The 23,107-nt window shown below is 42.8% G+C and overlaps 2 protein-coding genes across 4 annotated transcripts; both read right to left on the bottom strand.

The window, feature by feature from the left end:
* Nucleotides 1–14,532: 14,532 nt before the first annotated feature.
* LOC130950186 (uncharacterized) lies at nucleotides 14,533–16,650 on the bottom strand. The gene has a single exon (XM_057878719.1). It carries the CDS (start codon nucleotides 16,648–16,650, stop codon nucleotides 14,533–14,535), a length of 2,118 nt encoding a protein of 705 aa, XP_057734702.1.
* A 2,271-nt stretch (nucleotides 16,651–18,921) lies between these two features.
* LOC130947568 (cysteine-rich receptor-like protein kinase 10) lies at nucleotides 18,922–22,924 on the bottom strand. Of its 3 annotated transcripts, none has more exons than XM_057876269.1 (9): nucleotides 22,239–22,924; nucleotides 21,783–22,159; nucleotides 21,498–21,650; nucleotides 21,281–21,402; nucleotides 20,973–21,183; nucleotides 20,617–20,854; nucleotides 20,129–20,279; nucleotides 19,767–20,034; nucleotides 18,922–19,328 (listed from the first exon to the last, which is right to left on the bottom strand). In XM_057876269.1, the coding sequence occupies exons 1-9, from the start codon at nucleotides 22,676–22,678 to the stop codon at nucleotides 19,282–19,284; spliced, it is 2,007 nt and encodes a 668-aa protein (XP_057732252.1). In that variant the 5' UTR covers nucleotides 22,679–22,924; the 3' UTR covers nucleotides 18,922–19,281. The 3 variants fall into 3 exon arrangements, with proteins under 3 accessions (XP_057732252.1, XP_057732250.1, XP_057732251.1); XM_057876267.1 differs by having other exon boundaries at nucleotides 19,680–20,034; nucleotides 22,239–22,922; XM_057876268.1 differs by having other exon boundaries at nucleotides 19,680–20,034; nucleotides 21,507–21,650; nucleotides 22,239–22,922.
* Nucleotides 22,925–23,107: the final 183 nt, after the last annotated feature.

The following is a 23,107-nucleotide window of genomic DNA, read 5'->3' as shown; positions in this document are numbered from 1 at the left end:
TCCTTTTATCAAGGTTACTTATAAAGGGATGTCGGCCGTGGATCGGCGGATAGCCGACATATTGTGGGCGGTTCTTGGGAAAAACAATGTGAATCCTCATCTCCTTATGGGTAATCGGGAGGCCGCCCGAGATTATATCCGTGAGTTTCTCTTGTCGTGTAGTCGCTTGCTTAAATGTTTCACTGTTGCTTCCACTAACTTGTTCATTTTTCAATTTGTTGTTTGTAGTGGGACTTTCTGCCGAAGTGACCGGCATGGATAACCTGTATCAAACCTTCCTTCAGGATGACGAGGGTGAGGAGACTGGAGGACAGCAGGCGACGGTCCCTCCAGAAATGCCTCCTGCCGATGTCGACGTGTCCACGAAAGCCGACACCCCGACTTCCGCACCCCCAATTCCTCCAGAAGTTGCTATTCCTGGGCACTCGTCCTCCTCACGTCGGGAGGAGGAGGAAGAGTTGTCCGTCATCCCTACTCCCAAGAGACAGAGGTCACAGTCTAGTCCCGAGGGGGTTCTGACTGTCATGGAAAGGAATTTTGACGCTGGGACGTTCATAGATGCCCAGCTGCTTCCGGGCACAGAGGATCATTTCCATGGCACTGACCTCTCAGAGCAGGCTCGGTGGATGTACCGCACCCTCCTTCGCGGCGCGACCATAGCCCGAAAGGCCGAGTTTGAGCTTTCTGGTATGGCCTCGCTTCGTCGGAAGCTTGAATCTGCGGTTGATGCCAATAACAAGTACAAAACCCAAGTTAAAACGCTTCAAGATCAGTTGGTTGAAGCGGGGAATAAGCTTGACGCTGCCGAGAAAAAGACTGCTTCGGCAGAGGAGAAATTGAAAACTGCCGACGCCTCTGTATCTCATTTAACGGAGCAGGAGATGACCTTGAGGAGCCAACTGAGTGCCGCGAAAGGTCGGGTGTCCGCCCTGGAGAAAGAGCGGGACGAAGCGATGGCGGCCGCCAAGGCTGCTCGGGAGGAGGCCGAGTTGTTCAAGCGGAAGCATAAGGAGGTTAAGGAGCAGGGTAAGAATGCAATTTTCATGACTGAAGATGCCCTCAAAGCTCAAGTGAAGATTGTTTCTCCGGACTTCGACGTGTCGGCAATTGGTGTTTTCAAGACCATCAAGGATGGGAAGATTGTTGATATGCCGAAGAAATAATGTTTGTGCTATCGAATTCTTCTTTTTGTTGAACCGTTGTACTGTGACTTTTGGTGCCCGTTAATGGGTTTATGGGATCGTTTGCCCGCACGTTTAATTTCTTGTTTTACTTGCTGTTGGTTTACTCGCGTTTTCCGTTTACTCGCGTTTGCCGTTTATGGCGTTCTTTCTTGTTATGGTCGTTTATTGTGTTTTTGACCTGAGGGGCTCCCGGGGTGATCAGTCCCGGGGCCGCGTATCCTTGTTCGCATAGTGGTTGCTCAAAGGTTAGAAATAATGAGATAACATAGGCAAATATAGCATGTGGCAATTGGACAGGTTTAATCATTGTAACAAAGACATTGAAGTGCTATTACAAAGTAAATGGCTTAGGAATAAAACCTTCTTAAGTTATCTGCGTTCCATGTCCTCGGGACCTCTTTGTCGTTGAGTCTTTCTAGCTTGTATGCTCCCCTACCGATTACCTCTTTGATTCGGTATGGTCCTTCCCAGTTCGCTGCTAGTTTGCCTTCTCCCGGGGTAGATGGGCCGATGTCGTTACGCCTCAGGACGAGGTCATTTTCTTCGAATCTTCTTTTGAGCACTTTGGTATTGTAACGTAAGGCCATTCTTTGTTTTAGCGCCGCTTCAGCCAGATGGGCCATTTCCCTGGTTTCGTCTATCAGGTCCTTCTCGACAGTTTCCTCTACTCCCTTTAGGAGTAATCGTGGGCTCGGCTCCCCGATCTCTACGGGTATCACTGCATCTGACCCGTACGTTAGTCGAACGGGGGGTCTCTTTAGTGGAAGATTGCTCGGTTGTTCGGTAGGACCAGAGAACCGAGGCGAGCTCGTCGGCCCAAGCGCCCTTCTTATTATCCAGCCGCTTCTTGAGACCTAGCAGGATGATCTTATTTGCGGACTCGACCTGCCCGTTTGTTTGTGGATGTTCCACCGAGGAGAATCTCTGCTTTATGCCCAGGCCGGCGAGGAATTCTGTGAATTTCTTGTCGGTGAACTGTGTCACATTGTCCGAGATGACGACTTCCGGGATACCAAATCGTGTTATGACTTGTCTCCACATGAATTTCCTGCAATTGGTCGAGGATATGCTGGCCAGTGGTTCGGCCTCTATCCATTTTGTGTAGTAGTCAATAGCGACTATAAGGTATTTGACTTGCCCCGGGCCGACGGGAAAAGGTCCTAAGAGGTCGACTCCCCATTGCGAGAACGGCCGAGAGGACGTTAGCAAGCTGAGCTCAGAGGCTGGCGCGCGATGGAAGTTGGCGTTTTCTTGGCACTTGACACACTTCCTAACAAATTCCTTGGAGTCAGCCATCATCGATGGCCAGTAATATCCAGCTCGGATTAACTTCCTCGCTAAGGCTTTGCCTCCTATATGGTGGCCGCAACATCCTTCGTGGACTTCCCTGAGGACGTAATCCGTCTGGTCGGGGTGCAAACACTTCAGTAGGGGATGATTGAATCCTTTCCTAAACAGCTGACCCTGGATGATGGCATATCTGGCGGCTTCCCTTCTTAGCTTTTTGGCATCTTTTTCGTTGTTAGGGAGCTTGCCGTTTTCTAAGAGGTCGATAATGGGATCCATCCAGGAGGGGTTTAGCTTCGAGAGGTGTAGTGTGACTGCCGGCTCCTTCATCTTTCCTTGGATTAGAGATCGGTTGCCCTCTCCCGGTTTGGTACTAGCTAATTTTGACAAGAGGTCTGATGAGCGGATAATTTGTACACTTTTTGGCATTGTTTTTAGTATGTTTTTGGTAGTTTTAGTTGAGTTTTTATTATATTTTTATTAGTTTTTAATTAAAATTCACTTTTCTGGACTTTACTATGAGTTTGTGTGTTTTTCTGTGATTTCAGGTATTTTCTGGCTGAAATTGAGGGATCTGAGCAAAAATCTGATTCAGAGACTCAAAAGGACTGCAGATGCTGTTGGATTCTAACCTCCCTACACTCGAAGTGGATTTTCTGGAGCTACAGAAGCCCAATTGGCGCGCTCTCAACGGCGTTGGAAAGTAGACATCCTGGGCTTTCCAGCAATATATGATAGTCCATACTTTGCCCAAGATTTGATGGCCCAAACCGGCGTTCAAAGTCACCTACAGAATTCCAGCGTTAAACGCCGGAACTGGCACCTAATTGGGAGTTAAACGCCCAAACTGGCACTAAAGCTGGCGTTTAACTCCAAGGAGAGTCTCTACACGAAAATGCTTCATTGCTCAGCCCAAGCACACACCAAGTGGGCCCGGAAGTAGATTTTTATGTCATTTACTCATCTCTGTACACCCTAGGCTACTAGTTTCCTATAAATAGGACCTTTTACTATTGTATTTTCATCTTTTAAATCTTTTGATCATGTTTTGATGATTGAACCCTCTTTGGGAGGCTGGCCATTCGGCCATGCCTAGACCTTGTTCTTATGTATTTTCAACGGTGGAGTTTCTACACACCATAGATTAAGGTGTGGAGCTCTGCTGTACCTCGAGTATTAATGCAATTACTATTGTTCTTCTATTCAATTCCGCTTGTTCTTTGTCCAAGATATCACTTGTTCTTCAACTTGATGAATGTGATGATCCGTGACACTCATCATCATTCTCACCTATGAATAAGGTGACTGACAACCATTCTTGTTCTACAAGCATTCGAGGCTTAGTGAATATCTCTTGGATTTCTGATTGCATGATGCATGGTTGATCGCCTGATAACCGAGTGCTCGCCTGACAAACGAGCCAGCCATTCCGTGAGATCAGAGTCTTCGTGGTATAGGCAAGAACTGATGGCGGCATTCAAGAGAATCCGGAAGGTCTAAACCTTGTCTGTGGTATTCTGAGTAGGATTCAATGATTGAATGACTGTGACGTGCTTCAAACTCCTAGCAGGCTAGGGCGTTAGTGACAGACGCAAAAGAATCAATGGATTCTATTCCGGCCTGAACGAGAACCGACAGATGATTAGCCTATGCTGTGACAGAGCATCAGGGACGTATTTTCACTGAGAGGATGGGAGGTAGCCATTGACAACGGTGAAACCCTACACGAGCTTGCCATGGAAAGGAGTAAGAAGGATTGGATGAAGGCAGTAGGAAAGCAGAGAGACGGAAGGGAAGGCATCTTCATACGCTTGTCTGAAGCTCTTACACCAATGATATACATAAGTATCTCTATCTTCATCTTTATGCTTTATTCATTTATCACTATACCCATTTGAGTCTGCCTGACTGAGATTTACAAGGTGACCATAGCTTGCTTCATACCACCAATCTCCGTGGGATCGACCCTTACTCGCGTAAGGTTTATTACTTGGACGACCCAGTGCACTTGCTGGTTAGTTGTGCGAAGTTGTGTAATGCCATGGAATTGAACCACCAAGTTCTTGGAGTTCATGACCGGGGATTATGAGAGTTGTGAAAAGTATTGTTCACAATTTCGCGCACCAAGTTTTTGGCGCCGTTGCCGGGGATTGTTTGTGTATGGACAACTGACGGTTCATCTTGTTGCTTAGATTAGGTATTTTTTCTTCAGAGTTCTTAAGAATGAATTCTAGTGTTTCAGGGTGATGATCTTATCATCACCAAAGCTGATTGATTCTCATCAATTTAGCTCTTGAATGCAATGTCCTGCTGAAGCTTAGCCGGCCATGTCTAATTCCTTTAGACTAAAGCTTTAGACTAACATTGCATGATTCCTGGAATTCTCATTAAGAATTTTGATATCTTTATTTTCCTTTTCACTTAATTTTCGAAAAAACCCAAAAAAATTACAAAATCATAAAATCCAAAAATATTTTTTGTTTGAGTCTAGATTCTCATCTTAAGTTTGGTGTCAATTGCATGTTTCTGTTTTTCTTGCATTTTTCAAATTTATGCATGTGTCTTCACTAATCTTCAAGTTGTTCTTGATGATTTCCTTGTTTTGATCTTTGAATTCTATTGACTTGAGTGTTTTGTTATATGCATTCTCATTTTACTAGTGTCAATGGTATACAAACTGCTAAGTTTGGTGTCTTGCATGCATTATTATTTGATTTTAGTTGCATTTTGATTATTCCTTATTATTAAAAATCCAAAAATATTTTTAATTTGTGTCTTTTCAAGTCAATAATACAGAGAATTGAAGATTCAGAACATACTGCAGAGGAATCACACAGAAAAAGCTGGGCATTCAAAAATGCCCAGTGAAGAAGACAGACTGGCGTTTAAACGCCAGCCAGGGTGCCTGGCTGGGCGTTTAACGCCCAAAAGGGTAGTAGTTTGGGCGTTAAACGCCATAATGTGCACCATTCTGGGCGTTTAACGCCAGGATGGCACAAGGGGGAAGATTTTGTTTTTCAAATCAATTTTTTTCAAGTTTTCAAAGTTTTTCAAAATCAAATCTTTTTCAAATCATATCTTTTCAATCAAATGTTTTCAAAATCAATTTCTTTCCTTTTTCAAAGATACTTACTAACAATTAATGATTTGATTGAACATTTTTTGCCTTTTCTGTTGAGAAAGGTTTTATGTTTGAATCATATCTTTTCTTGTTAGGCAAGTCATTAATTTTTAAAATCATATCTTTTCAAATTGTTTTCAAATCATATCTTTTAAAATTGTTTTCAAATCATATCTTTTTAATCACATCTTTTTCAAAATAAGTTTTCAATCAAATCTTTTTAATTTCTAATTTCAAAATCTTTTTCAAAAATCACTTGATTTATTTTTCACTCTTATTTTCGAAAATCAATTAAGTGTTTTTCAAAATGTTTTCAAAATCTTTTACTTAAATTTTCGAAAATTACTTCCCTTCTTCTCACATCCTTCTATTTGTGGACTAACACTATTCCTTAATGCAAAATTCGAACTCCATCTTCTTTGATAAGTTCGAGTTTTCTACTTCTGTCTTCTACTTTTCTTTTCCTTTGACACTTAAAGGAATCTCTATACTGTGACATAGAGGATTCCACATTTTCTTGTTCTCTTCTCTTTCTTATGAGCAGAAGCAAAGACAAAGGCATTCTTGTTGAGGCTGATCCTGAACCTGAAAGGACCTTGAAGAGAAAGCTAAGAGAAGCTAAAGCACAACCCTCTGTAGAGAACCTGACCGAATTCTTCAAAGAAGAAGAACACATGGCAGCCGAAAACAACAACAATGCCAACAATGCAAGGAAGGTGCTGGGTGACTTTACTGCACCTACTCCCGACTTCTATGGGAGAAGCATCTCTATCCCTGCCATTGGAGCAAACAACTTTGAGCTTAAGCCTCAATTAGTTTCTCTAATGCAACAGAATTGCAAGTTCCATGGACTTCCATTGGAAGATCCTCATCAATTTTTAGCTGAATTCTTGCAAATCTGTGACACAGTCAAGACTAATGGGGTTGACCCTGAGGTCTACAGACTGATGCTATTCCCTTTTGCTGTAAGAGACAGAGCTAGAATATGGTTGGACTCTCAACCTAAAGAAAGCCTGGACTCTTGGGAAAAGCTAGTCAATGCCTTCTTGGCAAAGTTCTTTCCACCTCAAAAATGGAGTAAGCTTAGAGTGGAAGTCCAAACCTTCAGACAGAAGGATGGAGAATCCCTCTATGAAGCTTGGAAAAGATACAAACAATTAATCAGAAAATGTCCATCTGACATGCTTTCTGAATGGAGCATCATAGGTATTTTCTATGATGGTCTCTCTGAACTATCCAAGATGTCTTTGGATAGCTCTGCTGGAGGATCTCTTCATCTGAAGAAGACGCCTACAGAGGCTCAAGAGCTAATTGAAATGGTTGCAAATAACCAATTCATGTACACTTCTGAAAGAAATCCTGTGAACAATGGGACTAGTCAGAAGAAAGGAGTTCTTGAGGTTGACACTCTGAATGCCATATTGGCTCAGAACAAGATATTGACTCAACAAGTCAATTTGATTTCTCAAAGTCTGTCTGGAATGCAAAATGCACCAAGCAGTACTAAGAATGCTTCATCTGAAGAAGAAGCTTATGATCCTGAGAACCCTTCAATGGAAGAGGTGAATTACCTAGGAGAACCCTATGGTAACACCTATAATTCTTCATGGAGAAATCACCCAAATCTCTCATGGAAGAATCAAGAGAGACCTCAACAAGGTTTCAATAATAATGGTGGAAGAAACAGGTTTAACAATGGTAAACCTTTTCCATCATCTTCTCAGCAACAGACAGAGAATTCTAAGCAGAACCCCTCTGACTTAGCAACCATGGTCTCTGATCTAATCAAAACCACTCAAAGTTTCATGAATGAAACAAGGTCCTCCATTAGAAATTTGGAGGCACAAGTGGGACAGCTGAGCAAGAAAGTTACTGAACTCCCTCCAAGTACTCTCCCAAGCAATACAGAAGAAAATCCAAAAGGAGAATGCAAAGCCATAAACATGGCCGAATTTGGAGAGGAAAGAGAGGAAGTGGACGCCACTGAGGAAGGCCTCAATGGGCGTGCACTAACCTCCACTGAGTTCCCCAATGAGGAACCATGGGAATCTGAGGCTCAAAATGAGACCATAGAGATTCCATTAGACTTACTTCTGCCTTTCATGAGCTTTGATGAGTATTCTTCCTCTGAAGAGGATGAGTATGTCACTGAAGAGCAAGTTGCTAAATACCTTGGAGCAATCATGAAGTTAAATGACAAGTTATTTGGAAATGAGACTTGGGAAGATGAACCTCCCTTGCTCACCAAAGAACTGGATGACTTGTCTAAGCAGAAATTACCTCAAAAGAGACAAGATCCTGGGAAGTTTTCCATACCTTGTACCATAGGCACCATGACCTTCAAGAAGGCCCTGTGTGACTTAGGGTCAAGTGTGAACCTCATGCCTCTCTCTGTAATGGAGAAGCTAGGGATCTTTAAGGTACAAGCTGCAAGAATCTCATTGGAGATGGCAGACAACTCAAGAAACAAGCTTATGGACTTGTAGAGAATGTTTTGGTTAAGATTGAAGACCATTACATCCCTACTGATTTCATAGTCCTAGAGACTGGGAAATGCATGGATGAAACCATCATCCTTGGCAGACCTTTCCTAGCCACAGCAAAGGCTGTGATTGATGTTGATAGAAGTGAACTGATCATTCAAGTGAATGAAGAATCCTTTGTATTTAAGACTCAAGGATATCCCTCTGTCACCATGGAGAGGAAGCATGAAGAGCTTCTCTCAAATCAGAGACAAACAGAGCCCCCACAATCAAACTCTAAGTTTGATGTTGGGAGGCCACAACCAAACTCTAAGTTTGGTGTTGAACCCCCACATTCAAACTCTAAGTTTGGTGTTGGGAGGTTCCAACATTGCTCTGAGTATCTGTGAGGCTCCATGAGAGTCCTCTGTCAAGCTACTGACATTAAAGAAGCGCTTGTTGGGAGGCAACCCAATGTTATATTTTATATATTTTCCTTTGTTATTTTTTGTTATTTTGTAGGTTGATGATCATGAGAAGTCACAAAATTAATTGAAAAAGCAAAAACAGAATGAAAAACAGGAAGAAAAACAGCACACCCTGGAGGAAGATGCTGCTGGCGTTCAAACGCCAGTAAGCCTAGCAGTTGGGCGTTTAACGCCCAGTCTGGCACCATTCTGGGCGTTTAACGCCAGAAAGGGGCACCAGACTGGCGTTAAACGCCAGAAAAGGGCTAGAACCTGGCGTTAAACGCCAGGAATGGGCACCAGCCCGGCGTTTAACGCCAGAAATGGCTCAAAACGTGATTTTGAGCAACATCTGGTGCAGGGATGACTTTTCCTTGACACCACAGGATCTGTGGACCCCACAGGACCCCCACCTACCCCACCACCACCCTCTCTCTTCTTCCCCCATTCACCAATCACCTCAATACCTCTTCCCCAAAAACCCTTCACCTATCAAATCCCATATTTCTCTTCACCACTCACATCCATCCTTCATAAAACCCCACCAACCTCACCCTTCAAATTCAAACCACTTTCCCTCCCAAACCCACCCTCAAATGACCGAACCCCATCTCCCCTCTCTCCTATATAAACCCTTCTTCATCCCTTCATTTTCACACAACCTAAACACCACTTCTCCCCCTCTTTGGCCGAATACACCACCATCTCCCTCTTCCTCATTTCTTCTTCTTCTACTCTCTTCTTTCTTCTTTTGCTCGAGGACGAGCAACCATTTTAAGTTTGGTGTGGTAAAAGCGTTGCTTTTTCGTTTTTCCATAACCATTATGGCATCCAAGGCCGGAGAAACCTCTAGAAAGAGGAAAGGGAAGGCAAAAGCTTCCACATCCGAGTCATGGGAGATGGATAGATTCATCTCAAAGGTGCATCAAGACCACTTCTATGAAGTTGTGGCCTTGAAGAAGGTGATCCCCGAGGTCCCCTTTTCACTCAAAAAGGGTGAATATCCGGAGATCCGCCATGAGATCCGAAGAAGAGGTTGGGAAGTGCTTACCAACCCCATTCCACAAGTCGGAATCTTGATGGTTCAAGAGTTCTATGCCAATGCATGGATCACCAAGAACCATGATCAAAGTGTAAACCCGGATCCAAAGAATTATCTTACTATGGTTCGGGGGAAATACTTGGATTTTAGTCCGGAAAGTGTGAGGGTAGCGTTCAACTTGCCTATGATGCAAGGAGATGAACATCCTCACACAAGAAGGGTCAACTTTGATCAAAGGTTGGACCAAGTCCTCACAATCATATGTGAAGAGGGCGCACAATGGAAGAGAGATTCAAGAGGCAAGCCGGTTCAATTGAGAAGGCATGACCTCAAGCCCATGGCTAGAGGATGGTTAGAGTTTATCCAACGCTCAATCATTCCCACTAGCAACCGGTCCGAAGTTACTTTAGACCGAGCCATCATGATCCATAGCATCATGAGTGGAGAAGAAGTGGAAGTTCATGAGGTCATAGCCCAAGAACTCTACAAGGTGGCGGATAAGTCCTCTACCTTAGCAAGGTTAGCCTTTCCTCACCTCATTTGTCACCTCTGTTATTTAGTTGGAGTTGACATAGAGGGAGACATCACCATTGATGAGGATAAGCCCATTACCAAGAAAAGGATGGAGCACACAAGAGACCCCTCTCATCATGAGATCCCTGAGATACCTCAAGGGATGCACTTTCCTCCACAAGACTATTGGGAGCAACTAAACACCTCCCTAGGAGAATTGAGTTCCAACATGGGACAACTAAGGGTGGAGCACCAAGAACACTCCATTCTCCTCCATAAAATTAGAGAAGATCAAAGAATCATGAGAGAGGAGCAACAAAGACAAGGAAGAGACATTGAGGAGCTCAAGCACTCCATAGGACCTTCAAGAGGAAGGAAGAGCCGCCATCACTAAGGTGGACCCGTTCCTTGATTTCCTTGTTCTTTATTCTTCTGTTTTTCGAATTTTAGTGCTTATGTTTATCCATGTTTGTGTCTTATGATCATTAGTGTCTTAGTGTCTATGCCTTAAAGTTATGAATGTCCTATGAATCCATCACCTTTCTTAAATAAATCGTTCTTAATTGAAAAAGGAAAAGAATTGCATGAATTTTAAATTTTATAACAGTTTAATTATTTTGATGTGGTGGCAACACTTTTGTTCTCTGAATGTATGCTTGAACAGTGCATATGTCTTTTGAATTTGTGGTTCATGAATGTTGGCTCTTGAAAGAATGATGAAAAAGGAGACATGTTACTGAGGATCTGAAAAATCATAAAAATGATTCTTGAAGCAAGAAAAAGCAGTGAATACAAAAAAAAAAGAGAGAGAGAAGCAAGCGAAAAAAAAAACCGAAAAAAAAAGGAAGAAAAAAAAAGAATAAGAGTTGTGATCCAAGGCAAATAAGAGTGTGCTTAAGAACCCTGGACACCTCTAATTGGGGACTTTAGCAAAGCTGAGTCACAATCTGAAAAGGTTCACCCAATTATGTGTCTGTGGCATGTATGTATCCGGTGGTAATACTGGAAGACAGAGTGCTTTGGGCCACAGCCAAGACTCAATAAGTAGCTGTGTTCAAGAATCATCATACTTAACTAGGAGAATCATTAACACTATCTGGACTCTGAATTCCTAAAGAAGCCAATCATTCTGAATTTCAAAGGATAGAGTGAGATGCCAAAACTATTCAGAGGCAAAAAGCTAAAAGCCCCGCTCATCTAATTAATACTGATCTTCATAGATGTTTTTGGAGTTCATTGCATATTCTCTTCTTTTTATCTTATTTGATCTTCAGTTGCTTGGGGACAAGCAACAATTTAAGTTTGGTGTTGTGATGAGCGGATAATTTGTACACTTTTTGGCATTGTTTTTAGTATGTTTTTGGTAGTTTTAGTTGAGTTTTTATTATATTTTTATTAGTTTTTAATTAAAATTCACTTTTCTGGACTTTACTATGAGTTTGTGTGTTTTTCTGTGATTTCAGGTATTTTCTGGCTGAAATTGAGGGATCTGAGCAAAAATCTGATTCAGAGACTCAAAAGGACTGCAGATGCTGTTGGATTCTGACCTCCCTGCACTCGAAGTAGATTTTCTGGAGCTACAGAAGCCCAATTGGCGCGCTCTCAACGGCGTTGGAAAGTAGACATCCTGGGCTTTCCAGCAATATATGATAGTCCATACTTTGCCCAAGATTTGATGGCCCAAACCGGCGTTCAAAGTCACCTACAGAAATTCCAGCGTTAAACGCCGGAACTGGCACCTAATTGGGAGTTAAACGCCCAAACTGGCACTAAAGCTGGCGTTTAACTCCAAGGAGAGTCTCTACACGAAAATGCTTCATTGCTCAGCCCAAGCACACACCAAGTGGGCCCGGAAGTGGATTTTTATGTCATTTACTCATCTCTGTACACCCTAGGCTACTAGTTTCCTATAAATAGGACCTTTTACTATTGTATTTTCATCTTTTAAATCTTTTGATCATGTTTTGATGATTGAACCCTCTTTGGGAGGCTGGCCATTCGGCCATGCCTAGACCTTGTTCTTATGTATTTTCAACGGTGGAGTTTCTACACACCATAGATTAAGGTGTGGAGCTCTGCTGTACCTCGAGTATTAATGCAATTACTATTGTTCTTCTATTCAATTCCGCTTGTTCTTTGTCCAAGATATCACTTGTTCTTCAACTTGATGAATGTGATGATCCGTGACACTCATCATCATTCTCACCTATGAATAAGGTGACTGACAACCATTCTTGTTCTACAAGCATTCGAGGCTTAGTGAATATCTCTTGGATTTCTGATTGCATGATGCATGGTTGATCGCCTGACAACCGAGTGCTCGCCTGACAAACGAGCCAGCCATTCCGTGAGATCAGAGTCTTCGTGGTATAGGCAAGAACTGATGGCGGCATTCAAGAGAATCCGGAAGGTCTAAACCTTGTCTGTGGTATTCTGAGTAGGATTCAATGATTGAATGACTGTGACGTGCTTCAAACTCCTAGCAGGCTAGGGCATTAGTGACAGACGCAAAAGAATCAATGGATTCTATTCCGGCCTGAACGAGAACCGACAGATGATTAGCCTATGCTGTGACAGAGCATCAGGGACGTATTTTCACTGAGAGGATGGGAGGTAGCCATTGACAACGGTGAAACCCTACACGAGCTTGCCATGGAAAGGAGTAAGAAGGATTGGATGAAGGCAGTAGGAAAGCAGAGAGACGGAAGGGAAGGCATCTTCATACGCTTGTCTGAAGCTCTTACACCAATGATATACATAAGTATCTCTATCTTCATCTTTATGCTTTATTCGTTTATCACTATACCCATTTGAGTCTGCCTGACTGAGATTTACAAGGTGACCATAGCTTGCTTCATACCACCAATCTCCGTGGGATCGACCCTTACTCGCGTAAGGTTTATTACTTGGACGACCCAGTGCACTTGCTGGTTAGTTGTGCGAAGTTGTGTAATGCCATGGAATTGAACCACCAAGTTCTTGGAGTTCATGACCGGGGATTATGAGAGTTGTGAAAAGTATTGTTCACAATTTCGCGCACCAAGGTCTGCCCGTGTGTTCCTTTCTCTCGGAACGTGCTGGATCGTGACTTCTTCAAACTTTCGGCTCAAGTCCTTGACTTTTTCCAAGTATTTCTGTAACAGTGAGTCCCTGGCTTGGTAGCTCCCGTTCACTTGGGAGGTGACGATTTGCGAATCGCTGCATATCTCCAACCTCGTTGCCCCGACTTCTGCTGCTAAGGTTAAGCCTCCTATAAGGGTTTCATACTCTGCTTGGTTATTTGAAACGGGGAATTCGAACTTAATTGACTGTTCATACACGACTCTAGCCGGGCTTTCCAGGATGATCCCGGCTCCTCCGAACGTCTGGTTGGAGGCTCCGTCTACGTGGAGCTTTCACCGTGTGTTCGTGTCTTCGACTGGGTCCCCCGCTACTTCTACTAGAAAATCTGCCATCGCCTGTGCTTTGATGGCTTGCCGGGGTTCGTATCGTATGTCGTATTGGGAAAGTTCAATGGACCAGGTCATCATTCTTCCCGCCAAGTCGGGTTTTTGGAGCACTTTCCGGATCCCCTGGTCCGTTCTTACGACAATCTGGTGACTTTGGAAGTATTGCTTTAACCTCCGCGAGGAGGTCAGGAGTGCCAGAGCTAGCTTTTCCAATTTGTTATATCTCAACTCTGCCCCTTGTAGGGCTCTACTTACAAAATAGACTGGTTGTTGTACTCTCCCTTCTTCTCGTACCAAAACTGCGGCCAGGGCTTCTCCTGTTATGGCGAGGTACAGGTATAATGGCTCCCCGTCCTTTGGCTTCCCGAGGACCGGGGGTGCTGCCAGGATTTCCTTAAAGTGCCGAAAGGCTTCCTCGCATGCGGGCGTCCACTCGAACGCTATTCCTTTCTTCATGAGGTTAAAGAACGGTAAGGCCTTTGTTGCCGATGCTCCGAGAAACCACGATAATGAGGCCAGCCGCCCTGCCAACCTTTGGACGTCCTTGATACTGCCTGGGCTCTTCATTTGGAGTATCGCCTGGCACTTCTCCGGGTTGGCTTCTACCCCTCTTTGGGTTATCATGAATCCAAGGAACTTTCCAGCTTCCATGGCGAAGGCACACTTGAGGGGGTTCAGCCTCATGCCATGTTGTCGAAGGGACGCGAATACACTCGCCAGATCGTTCAGGAGGTCGTCGGGTCGCGTTGTTTTCGCGAGGATGTCGTCCACGTAGACTTCAACTGTCTTCCCTATGAGGTCGTGGAATATCCTATTCATTAGCCTTTGGTATGTTGCCCCTGCATTTTTTAGGCCGAATAGCATCACCTTGTAGCAGAAAGTTTCCCCCGGCGTTATGAACGCCGTCTTGTCCTCGTCTGGACGGTGCATCGGTATCTGGTTGTAACCGGAGTAGGCGTCCATGAAGCTTAGATACCGGTATCCCGCCGCAGCATCGACGAGTGCGTCTATGTTAGGGAGGGGAAACAATCCTTGGGACATGCTTTGTTGAGGTCAGAGTAGTCTACGCACATTCTCCACTTGCCGTTGTGCTTTTTTACTAGAACTACATTCGAGAGCCATGTCGAATAGTCTACTTCTCGTATAAAACCTGCTTCTAGGAGGCTGGCCGTCTGCTTGGCCACCTCCTCTGCCCTCTCCGCCGACATCTTTCTCCTCCGTTGGGCTACTGGACGCGCTTCCGCCTTCACGGCTAAATGATGCGACATAATTTTTGGGTCTATGCCCGGCATGTCGGCCGGTGTCCAGGCGAACAAGTCCCTATTGGCTCTTATCATTTCGACCAAGGGCTCCTTCAACTCATGCAGGAGGTTCTTGTTGACAAACGTGAATCTTTCCTCCGCGTCGCCGATCATGAACTTCTCTAGATCCCCTTCTGGTTCCGGTCTGGGTTTGTCGTCTACTCTGGCATCTAGGTCGGCTAGGAACACGCCGGACGCCTCCTTGGACTTCTTTCTTAGGGAGAGGCTGGCATTGTCACAAGCGACTGCCGTCTCAAGGTCTCCTCTTACGGACCCTATAGATCTGTCATCGGTAACGAACTTCATGACTAGTAGCTTTGTGTTGATTATGGCCTCAAAATCGTTGATCGTCTTCCTTCCCAGGATGATATTATAGGCGGTGGAGTCTCGGAGGATCACGAACTCGGCCATCGCCGATCTTCGGCCCTGGGATTGTCCCACAGAGATCGGCAGGGATATTACTCCGTCTGGTTTGATGAAATGGTCGCCCAAACCAATGACCCCGTGTTGGTGAGTTGTCAAATCGGCATCCCTTAGTCCCAGTGCGTCGAATACGTTGCGGAACATGATGTTCGAGTCCGCCCCCGTGTCAACAAGGATGCGTTTGACGAGACCGGTTCCCACTCTGGCCGTGATGACCATGGGTGGATTTTCCGGGGCGTCGTCGAACCATCGGTCTTCCAGGCCAAAAGAAATGAATGGAGGCTTCTTAAAGTTTCGCGTCGACGAGGAGGAGATCGACAATATCTTTGCGTCTTTCTTGTGCGCCGATCTGGATCTTGGTGCGGCATTTTTGGCCGTCACCACGTTTATCACAGTGAGGCCGTGATCTCTGTCTTCTGGCTCTTGTCGCCGCTTTGCCGAGCGGGTTTTGCCTTCTTCATCTTGGTCGCGATAACGTCTCCTTGGCTCCCTGATTAAGTGGGAGAATGCTGCTAGTTTACCTTCCCTTATCGCTTGTTCTAGTGCATCTTTTAGGTCAAAACAGTCCTGCGTTAGGTGACCGTAGCCTTTGTGGTAATCGCAATAGAGGTTTTTGTTCCCTCCAGTGCGGTCCTTGAGTGGTCGGGGTTTCGACAGGATTCCTTTCTCAGGTATTTGTTGGAAAACTTCCACGATGGGAAGAGTGAGCGGAGTGTAGTTGGTGAATTTTCCGACTCGGGGGAATGTCCTTGGTGCCTTGTTTGGCGCCTCTTCCCTGGTTTGTTCCTTTAGCCTTTCCCCGTTGCCCTGTTGCCGGGGTTGATTGTAGCTGGACTGCCGTTTATTGGCAGCCACAACTCGGCTGACTTCCTCGTCATTTATGTACTCCTTGGCTACCGTCTGGATCTCGTGCATCGTCAAAACTGGTCTCGTGGTAAGATGTTTTCGAAAGTTCTCGTTGAGGAGGCCGTTCGTCAGGCAAAGACTGGCCACCGAATCGGTTAGGCCGTCGATTTTCAAGCATTCATCATTGAACCGATCCAGGTACCTCCTGGTCGGCTCTCCTTGTCTTTGGGTTACCCCCAAAAGGTTGATCGGGTGCTTTGCCTTTGCTATTCGTGTTGTAAATTGGGCCAGGAATGCACGGTTGATGTCCGAGAAACTGTAGATGGATCCCTGCGGGAGGCCGTTAAACCACCTGATCGCGGGTCCCGCTAAGATTACCGGGAAGGCACGGCATCTTACCTCGTCCCCTACTCCCTCCAGATTCATCCTGGCCTCGAAGGCCGTGAGGTGTTCTAGAGGGTCTTGAGTTTCGTCGTACCTCATGTCCGTTGGTTTGTCGAAGTGTTTCGGCAACCGGACTTCGAGGATAGATCGGTGGAATGGGGTGGCGCCCATTATCACAGGTTGTCGTGTCCTCGCGGATCTCCTTTCCCCGTCTTCACGATCTCATGCCGCGCGACGGGTTACCCTGCCCCGGGAGTAGATGATCGTGTCGTTTCGTCTTCTCGAAATCGGGGACTCCTCGCGCGTGCTCTCCGCTTCCGTTCGGGATGCGGAGGTACGTCGCTGGCGGCTTCGGTGGGAGTCTCCCTCTTCGCTTTCGGGGGATGGGGTGTAGCTGGGATCGGTGGTTCGTCCGTCACGCTCCTGGTCGGCCAACTGTCGCTCTAGGTTCTGGACTCTATGGCGTAGCTCCTGCATTATAATGGCGCTGTCGCCGTCCGTTCCCCCGAAGGGTCGTGTCCTCGTGTGCTGTTCTGTGTGTTGTCGGGGGGACCTCCGCCGCCCCCTTAGTAAGGCGACGGAGGCTGCCCCCTCCGCTCCGGCTCCTCGGGTTTGGTCTCCGGGACCCAGCGCGACTTCCATTTAAGCGTTGTTCCCACAGACGGCGCCAATGTTCGTGATGAGGGCTTCCGGATGGTTCGGGTGGTTCGTTGGAGGAGATGAGGACGCTTCGATCGGGATCACACTGGGTATGGGAGTGCCGGGAAGCCGTGCTCTCGTCGTGTGAGGGGAGAGGGGGTGCCACCTGCAAAGACACTCCGACGCTCTAGTCAGCTAGTGTGCAGGAGGGAAAATGGTTAGGTGGAAAAGTGTGACGTACCTTGGGGGAAGGGCTGTCCTTCCCCTTATATATTGTGTCAGACGTGGGCCCTGTGAGGACAGGCCCACTTTCTCCAAGGCGTTTCCTCACAGCTGCGGATGAGCTGTGCATGACGCGTGTCAGAGTCGGTTTGGGAGCTGTTCGCCCAACCGTCTGGGTCGGGTAGCGCTCGAGTCGGGTCGACCTGCAGGAGTTTGGGCCAGGCCGTTACACAAGGTTTGACTGTACTGCTCTGACTTTAGCCTGAAACATGTTTTGGTCCGTTGCTTATGTCTCCACGGCTTTACCATATTTAACGGTTTGACCAACATCAGAATTTATTATTTTTATTCATCACTTTTAATTATTAATCTGATTATTTTAGTATAATAATTTTATAATATATCTTAATCTATAATTTTAAACATTAATAATTAATTACTGATAAAAAATAATAAATTTTCATAACTCTCTACTATTACTCTTATCTTTTTGTTTGATATTTTGATGGTAAGTCTGATTTCTAGATTGTTTGAATTCAAAATGAGTGCTTTTTCGCAAGATGCAAGAAAAGTAATGGAAACTCATTACCATGCCCCTACAATACTAATATTGTTGAATTATATTGGTAACTTGATATTATTTCCATGAGTTTGATCAACTCCTTTTATTCTTGCCTTACCCAAAAAAATCTGAGACTTTTGATAATGATGCATAATTTTTAGCCTAAAACTATATAGAATTATCTTTATGGAGATATTGATTTCTCGTTCACGATAATAATGATAGTTGTATAACTATTTTCTTTTTACGATTATTGTAAAACAACTCATTTTGCATGATTGTCTTTTCCATGTTGCAAATATAACTTATCCTAAAATCTTACAAAAGTTAGAAAGACAAAATTAAAAAAATAAAACTACAGGCTTCACAAAGCTGTTTAACCAAATAGAATAGTATGGCTTTCACAGAATAAACCTATCAAGTTTGTACGGAAAGAATTCACTAATAAGTCAAATAGTACCTTGAGAATTTTGTGGCATTTTTGGTTAGCCACTTTGTCTATCAGAGGTTCTTAATTGTCAGCAATATCTATCATTTATTATAAAATACAAAAATATTATTCGTACACTAAAATCAGTGATTAATATATTTGTATATACTATAAATACATATATAATTTAATTTATTTTTAATATATATTTATATTTTAATATATATTTTATACTGATAACTGATTTTAATAACTAATTTTAGTATATATATAACATAGTCCTATAAAATAATGTTTTTATTTTTTTAGGATAGCACATGACAATAAGCTAATAAATATAATTATTATATCAGTATATATAAAAATTAGTTATTTTATGTATTATAATATTTTTGAAAAAAAATTATCAAATATTATTTTTAAATTGGTCAGATTTTATTCAAAATTAACAAACATATCACACTCTTATTAACCAAAACATAATACTTTAATTACTATGAAAAATATTACTCCTGCTCAAAAAAAAAAAAAAAACACCTCAGAATAAATTGATCATTGACAAGAGGAAATAAATCAGAAAATTGTATTATATTATTTTCCTTTTTAAACATTTACAAGATTTCAAAATAAATTACAAACTATATCTTGCATCAAAATATAAAATGTATGCTTTTTCCATCCACCACCAGTCTTTCACCATCATTGTCACTTGTCCCTTCTTTCCGGATCAGCTTTCCCACATGCCTCCTCACCCACTTCTGGAACAGAGTTTACCAACATGGCTCTTTCTTTTTCTGGTCTTTGACACCGGTTGTGGCGGTTTAGTTTGATGCAATCATGCAAATTGGAATTAATTTACACTTCCAATTTTTTTTTTTTTTTACTAGTTCATCTCTTTTCTTCATGTTATGTTAGATTAACCCACTCTGCCGCAACCACATCTCACCATTTATGTCCTTCCTACCAATTCTTTCCAATATCTCTTTAGTATCGATTCTGGAATTATCAGCAATATTTCACCATTATTTTCAGTTTAATATGTAAAATCTAGGGGCTAACATTAGTATAAACGATTTTTTTAAGTTATATTGATAAAGTTTTATTTAAAAATAGCTGTTTATACTTTAAGCTTTTGTTTTAAACGTATTAATTAACACATATCCCTTAAAAAATATTCGATACGTTACACATAAAATTAAACAATTCTTCAAGTCAAAATTAGGGAAGGAATAACAAAGGAAGAAAAAACAGAGAAAACTATGCAATTGTCGCAACACCCACAAAAGTAAAGTGATAAGTTATGTATAAGATAATTAAAATCTTGTTATATATTATATTATATTATACCTAAAAAAAAGGAGGACTATCGAGGGAAGAAAGCAGTTGTAGGCATCTCATTTACAGAGGATGAGAAAGAATATTTGGTGGTGTGACCTGATGAATATGATTCATGTCCAGATGCATGCCGCCTTGTCCTTCCTTTCATGAAAAATGCTGGTTCCTGAGGATATGGCATTTCAACTGAATCATTTGTAAGATATGAAGCTATGGTCCCCATTGTAGGTCTCTCATCTGGATTTTCTTGTACACACAATAATCCAATCTGGATACACCTTTCAACTTCATTTGGATTATAAGTTTCTTGCAGAACTGGATCCAGCAATTGAAATACTGATTCATCACTATTCCACAGTTTCCATGCCTGAAACCACAAATTAAATAAATGATATGTTTTGATTTGATTTGAATATTCCAACAGAGTTCATCACATGAAATTTTGGGGACTTGATACTCACATAACTCAAGAGGTCGTCAATACGACATGAATCAAAAGAAGACGAATTCTTCTTTCCACTTATAATCTCAAGAACCATGACTCCAAAACTAAAAACATCTGATTTTACTGAAAATTGTCCATGCATTGCATATTCCGGAGACATATAACCACTACATAATAAAGGGTTAAAAAAGTATTAGTACAATATAATAAACTAGCCAAGCAAGAAAGATTAGTTGATACCATCTAACCCAAATAAAAATGGTAAAAGTCTAGAAATATTTTCATGTAGTATTGCATTACATTGCACATATTATTTTTCTTTGATCACAAATATTGAACCGGCAAATTAGGCAATATATTTTCAACTTTTAACTTGATCCAATGTGACAGGAAGGATAGTACTCGTTTTCTATATTCTTTTCAATATAATAAATGAAGAAAAAAAAGGTGAATTTATCATGTGTAGAGGGATTTAGCAGGTAAAGTTAAGGATATATGACTCACTATGTGCCCACAACTCTGTTAGTACATCCTTGGATGTGATCTGTATCTACTATCCTCGCCATTCCAAAGTCAGAAATTTTGGGATTCATTTGATTATCAAGTAGAACATTGCTTGGTTTGAGGTCTCGATGTATTATCATGAGACGAGAATCTTCATGAAGATAAAGAATTCCTCGAACAATTCCTTTTATGATTTTATAACGTTGCGACCAAGTTAATTCTCTTCGCTTGGAGGGATCTAAGATTGTCATCAACCAACCAGGTGAGAAAAAACAGAAGGGATCTTTCCTATGAACAACTAAATAATTTAATTAAATTATGATGTAAAAAGATAACAAATAATTGAACTAGCATACCAAATAGGAAGTGATCAAGGCTCTTGTTAGGTACATATTCATAGATAAGTATACTCTCTTGATCTTCGAGGCAGAATCCCATTAACCTCACCAAATTCCTGTGCTGAAGTTTAGCTATCAACAATACTTCATTCTTGAACTCCTCCACCCCCTGTCCAGAATTTCTTGAGAGCCTCTTCACTGCTATTTCTTCTCCGCTAGGAAGAATTCCCTAGAACTTCAAGCCATTAGTACGAAAGTGCAAGAAAATAGAACAAGAACCATAATGTTACATTATTCTCATCACATAGTTTTACATAATGTAGCACCTTGTAGACTTCTCCATACCCTCCTTTGCCTATCCTGCTCCCTTGAGAAAAATTGTTTGTTGCGAATTGAATTGTATCCAAATCAAATTCCAAAGACTCTGAGGCACTCATATCAGGCCTAACTACAACAAAACAAAGTTCACAAGAACAGAGTTTCAAACTACTCTAGGCTTTTCTATCAAGGTTGAGAGTTGAGAGTAAGAGGAAACTAGTTAACTGGAATTACAGTTTTTTCTGATTCTGAGACCAGTCTTGCGTCTCTTCCTCAGTTTTCTTCGAAGGTAAAAGTAGCCAAAGCATAAAACCATCACCAAAATCACAACCACAACTGCAACCATAGCAATCACTTGTGTTCTGCTATTTCCTCCTCCTGTCAAAACATAGAACTATTTAACCTTTTCTTACTCAAATTTGAATGGATGCAAAAACTTTGATAATCCTATTCCTAACATTCATTTCTAATTGATTTTTAATATTAATTAAAGAAAGAATATGAACTGACCCTTATTAGTTGTTGTTAATGTCCCGGAGGTACCTGAATGCTGATAAAACGGATACGTTTCATACCTAACAATGCAACTTGGAAACAAAACACTTCCCCCTATGCTCCCGCCGCAGCAAGTCCTTGGAAATTCAGCCGCCGCGTCCACGATACACCGCTTGCAGTCAGCGGCTGAGAGGTCCGGCGTGCACTGAGCAAGACCGTACACTGTGGTGGTTGCAGTGGCGGCGGCTTGCTTCACTGCATACTTGTTATCAGAACCGCCAAGAGCCAACGCTGCTTCATTTCCAATCCCATTGAATATGGACCCTAAAGCACTGTAGAAACCTTTGCTGTGCAAAACCACAGGGTCCCCCAACGGGATCTTGATCTGGTACCTAAACACAAGCAGATTATACAAGATCCAAAACTTTACAACTCAAACTAATTGAAATTCTTAAACTGTAGTGTAGGTACCTTGGCCATTCGTCCATGGTGGAGAAGAAGAATCTGTTGGAGTAGCGTAACAAGCACTCGTTGTACCAGATGACAGCCTCGTTAGCAGAGGGACACGACGAGGCTATGTTCTGCGCTGCGAAACCGACGCACTCTCGGCACAGTGCAAGTGGCACGTCACCACGGCACATGAAGAGGCCGTAGACGGCGGCGTCTGAACCGTGAGAGCCTGCAGTTGCGTTGAAGAACCTGAGATTGTTGCCGTTGGTGACGTTGGAAGTAAGATATGAGAAGAGTGTGCTGAGGTTGACGTCGAAGGTGCTGTTTGGAGCGAAGGTGGAGTTGGTTGTGCAGTTGACTGAATCGAAAACAGAAGCTGAGGCATGTTCTGAAGTCAAAAGTACTGTTAGTGTTAGGGTTCTAAGTAAGAATGGTAGTGTGATATTTTTGGTGTCGAACATGATGATGAAGGTGGTGAAGTTGTGAATAAAGGTTTCTGCATTAAGAAAGGGAAAATAAAGAAATGATAATAATGATAACTCTTAGTGTTGTAAATGTTCAATGAAAAGGAGCACTGTAGAGGTGGCCATATATGAAAAGAAAATGTATGATATAATTGGAACCGTGAGCATGAGTCAACAAAGCAGGATTTGACCTCTTTGGACAACTACGCTAGCGACTTTGCCAATAATGGAAACGTGAATGACACACCTTCTTCCGTTCTCTGTGGATTATTATTTGCAAACTTATATTTATTTCAATGTGAGAAAATAAAATGTAAGTGTCGAATTGTATTTATCTTGAGATTCTTATCCAATCGTTTTGTCAAATCTTGTAGGTGGAGAAGCCAACACTTTTGCATGGGTCCTAGATGGCAACTTGGCTACCCC

The sequence above is a fragment of the Arachis stenosperma genome, chromosome 9 (assembly GCF_014773155.1).
Source record: "Arachis stenosperma cultivar V10309 chromosome 9, arast.V10309.gnm1.PFL2, whole genome shotgun sequence".
Lineage (NCBI taxonomy): Eukaryota > Viridiplantae > Streptophyta > Magnoliopsida > Fabales > Fabaceae > Arachis > Arachis stenosperma.
This window is presented reverse-complemented; position numbering and strand designations above follow the sequence as displayed.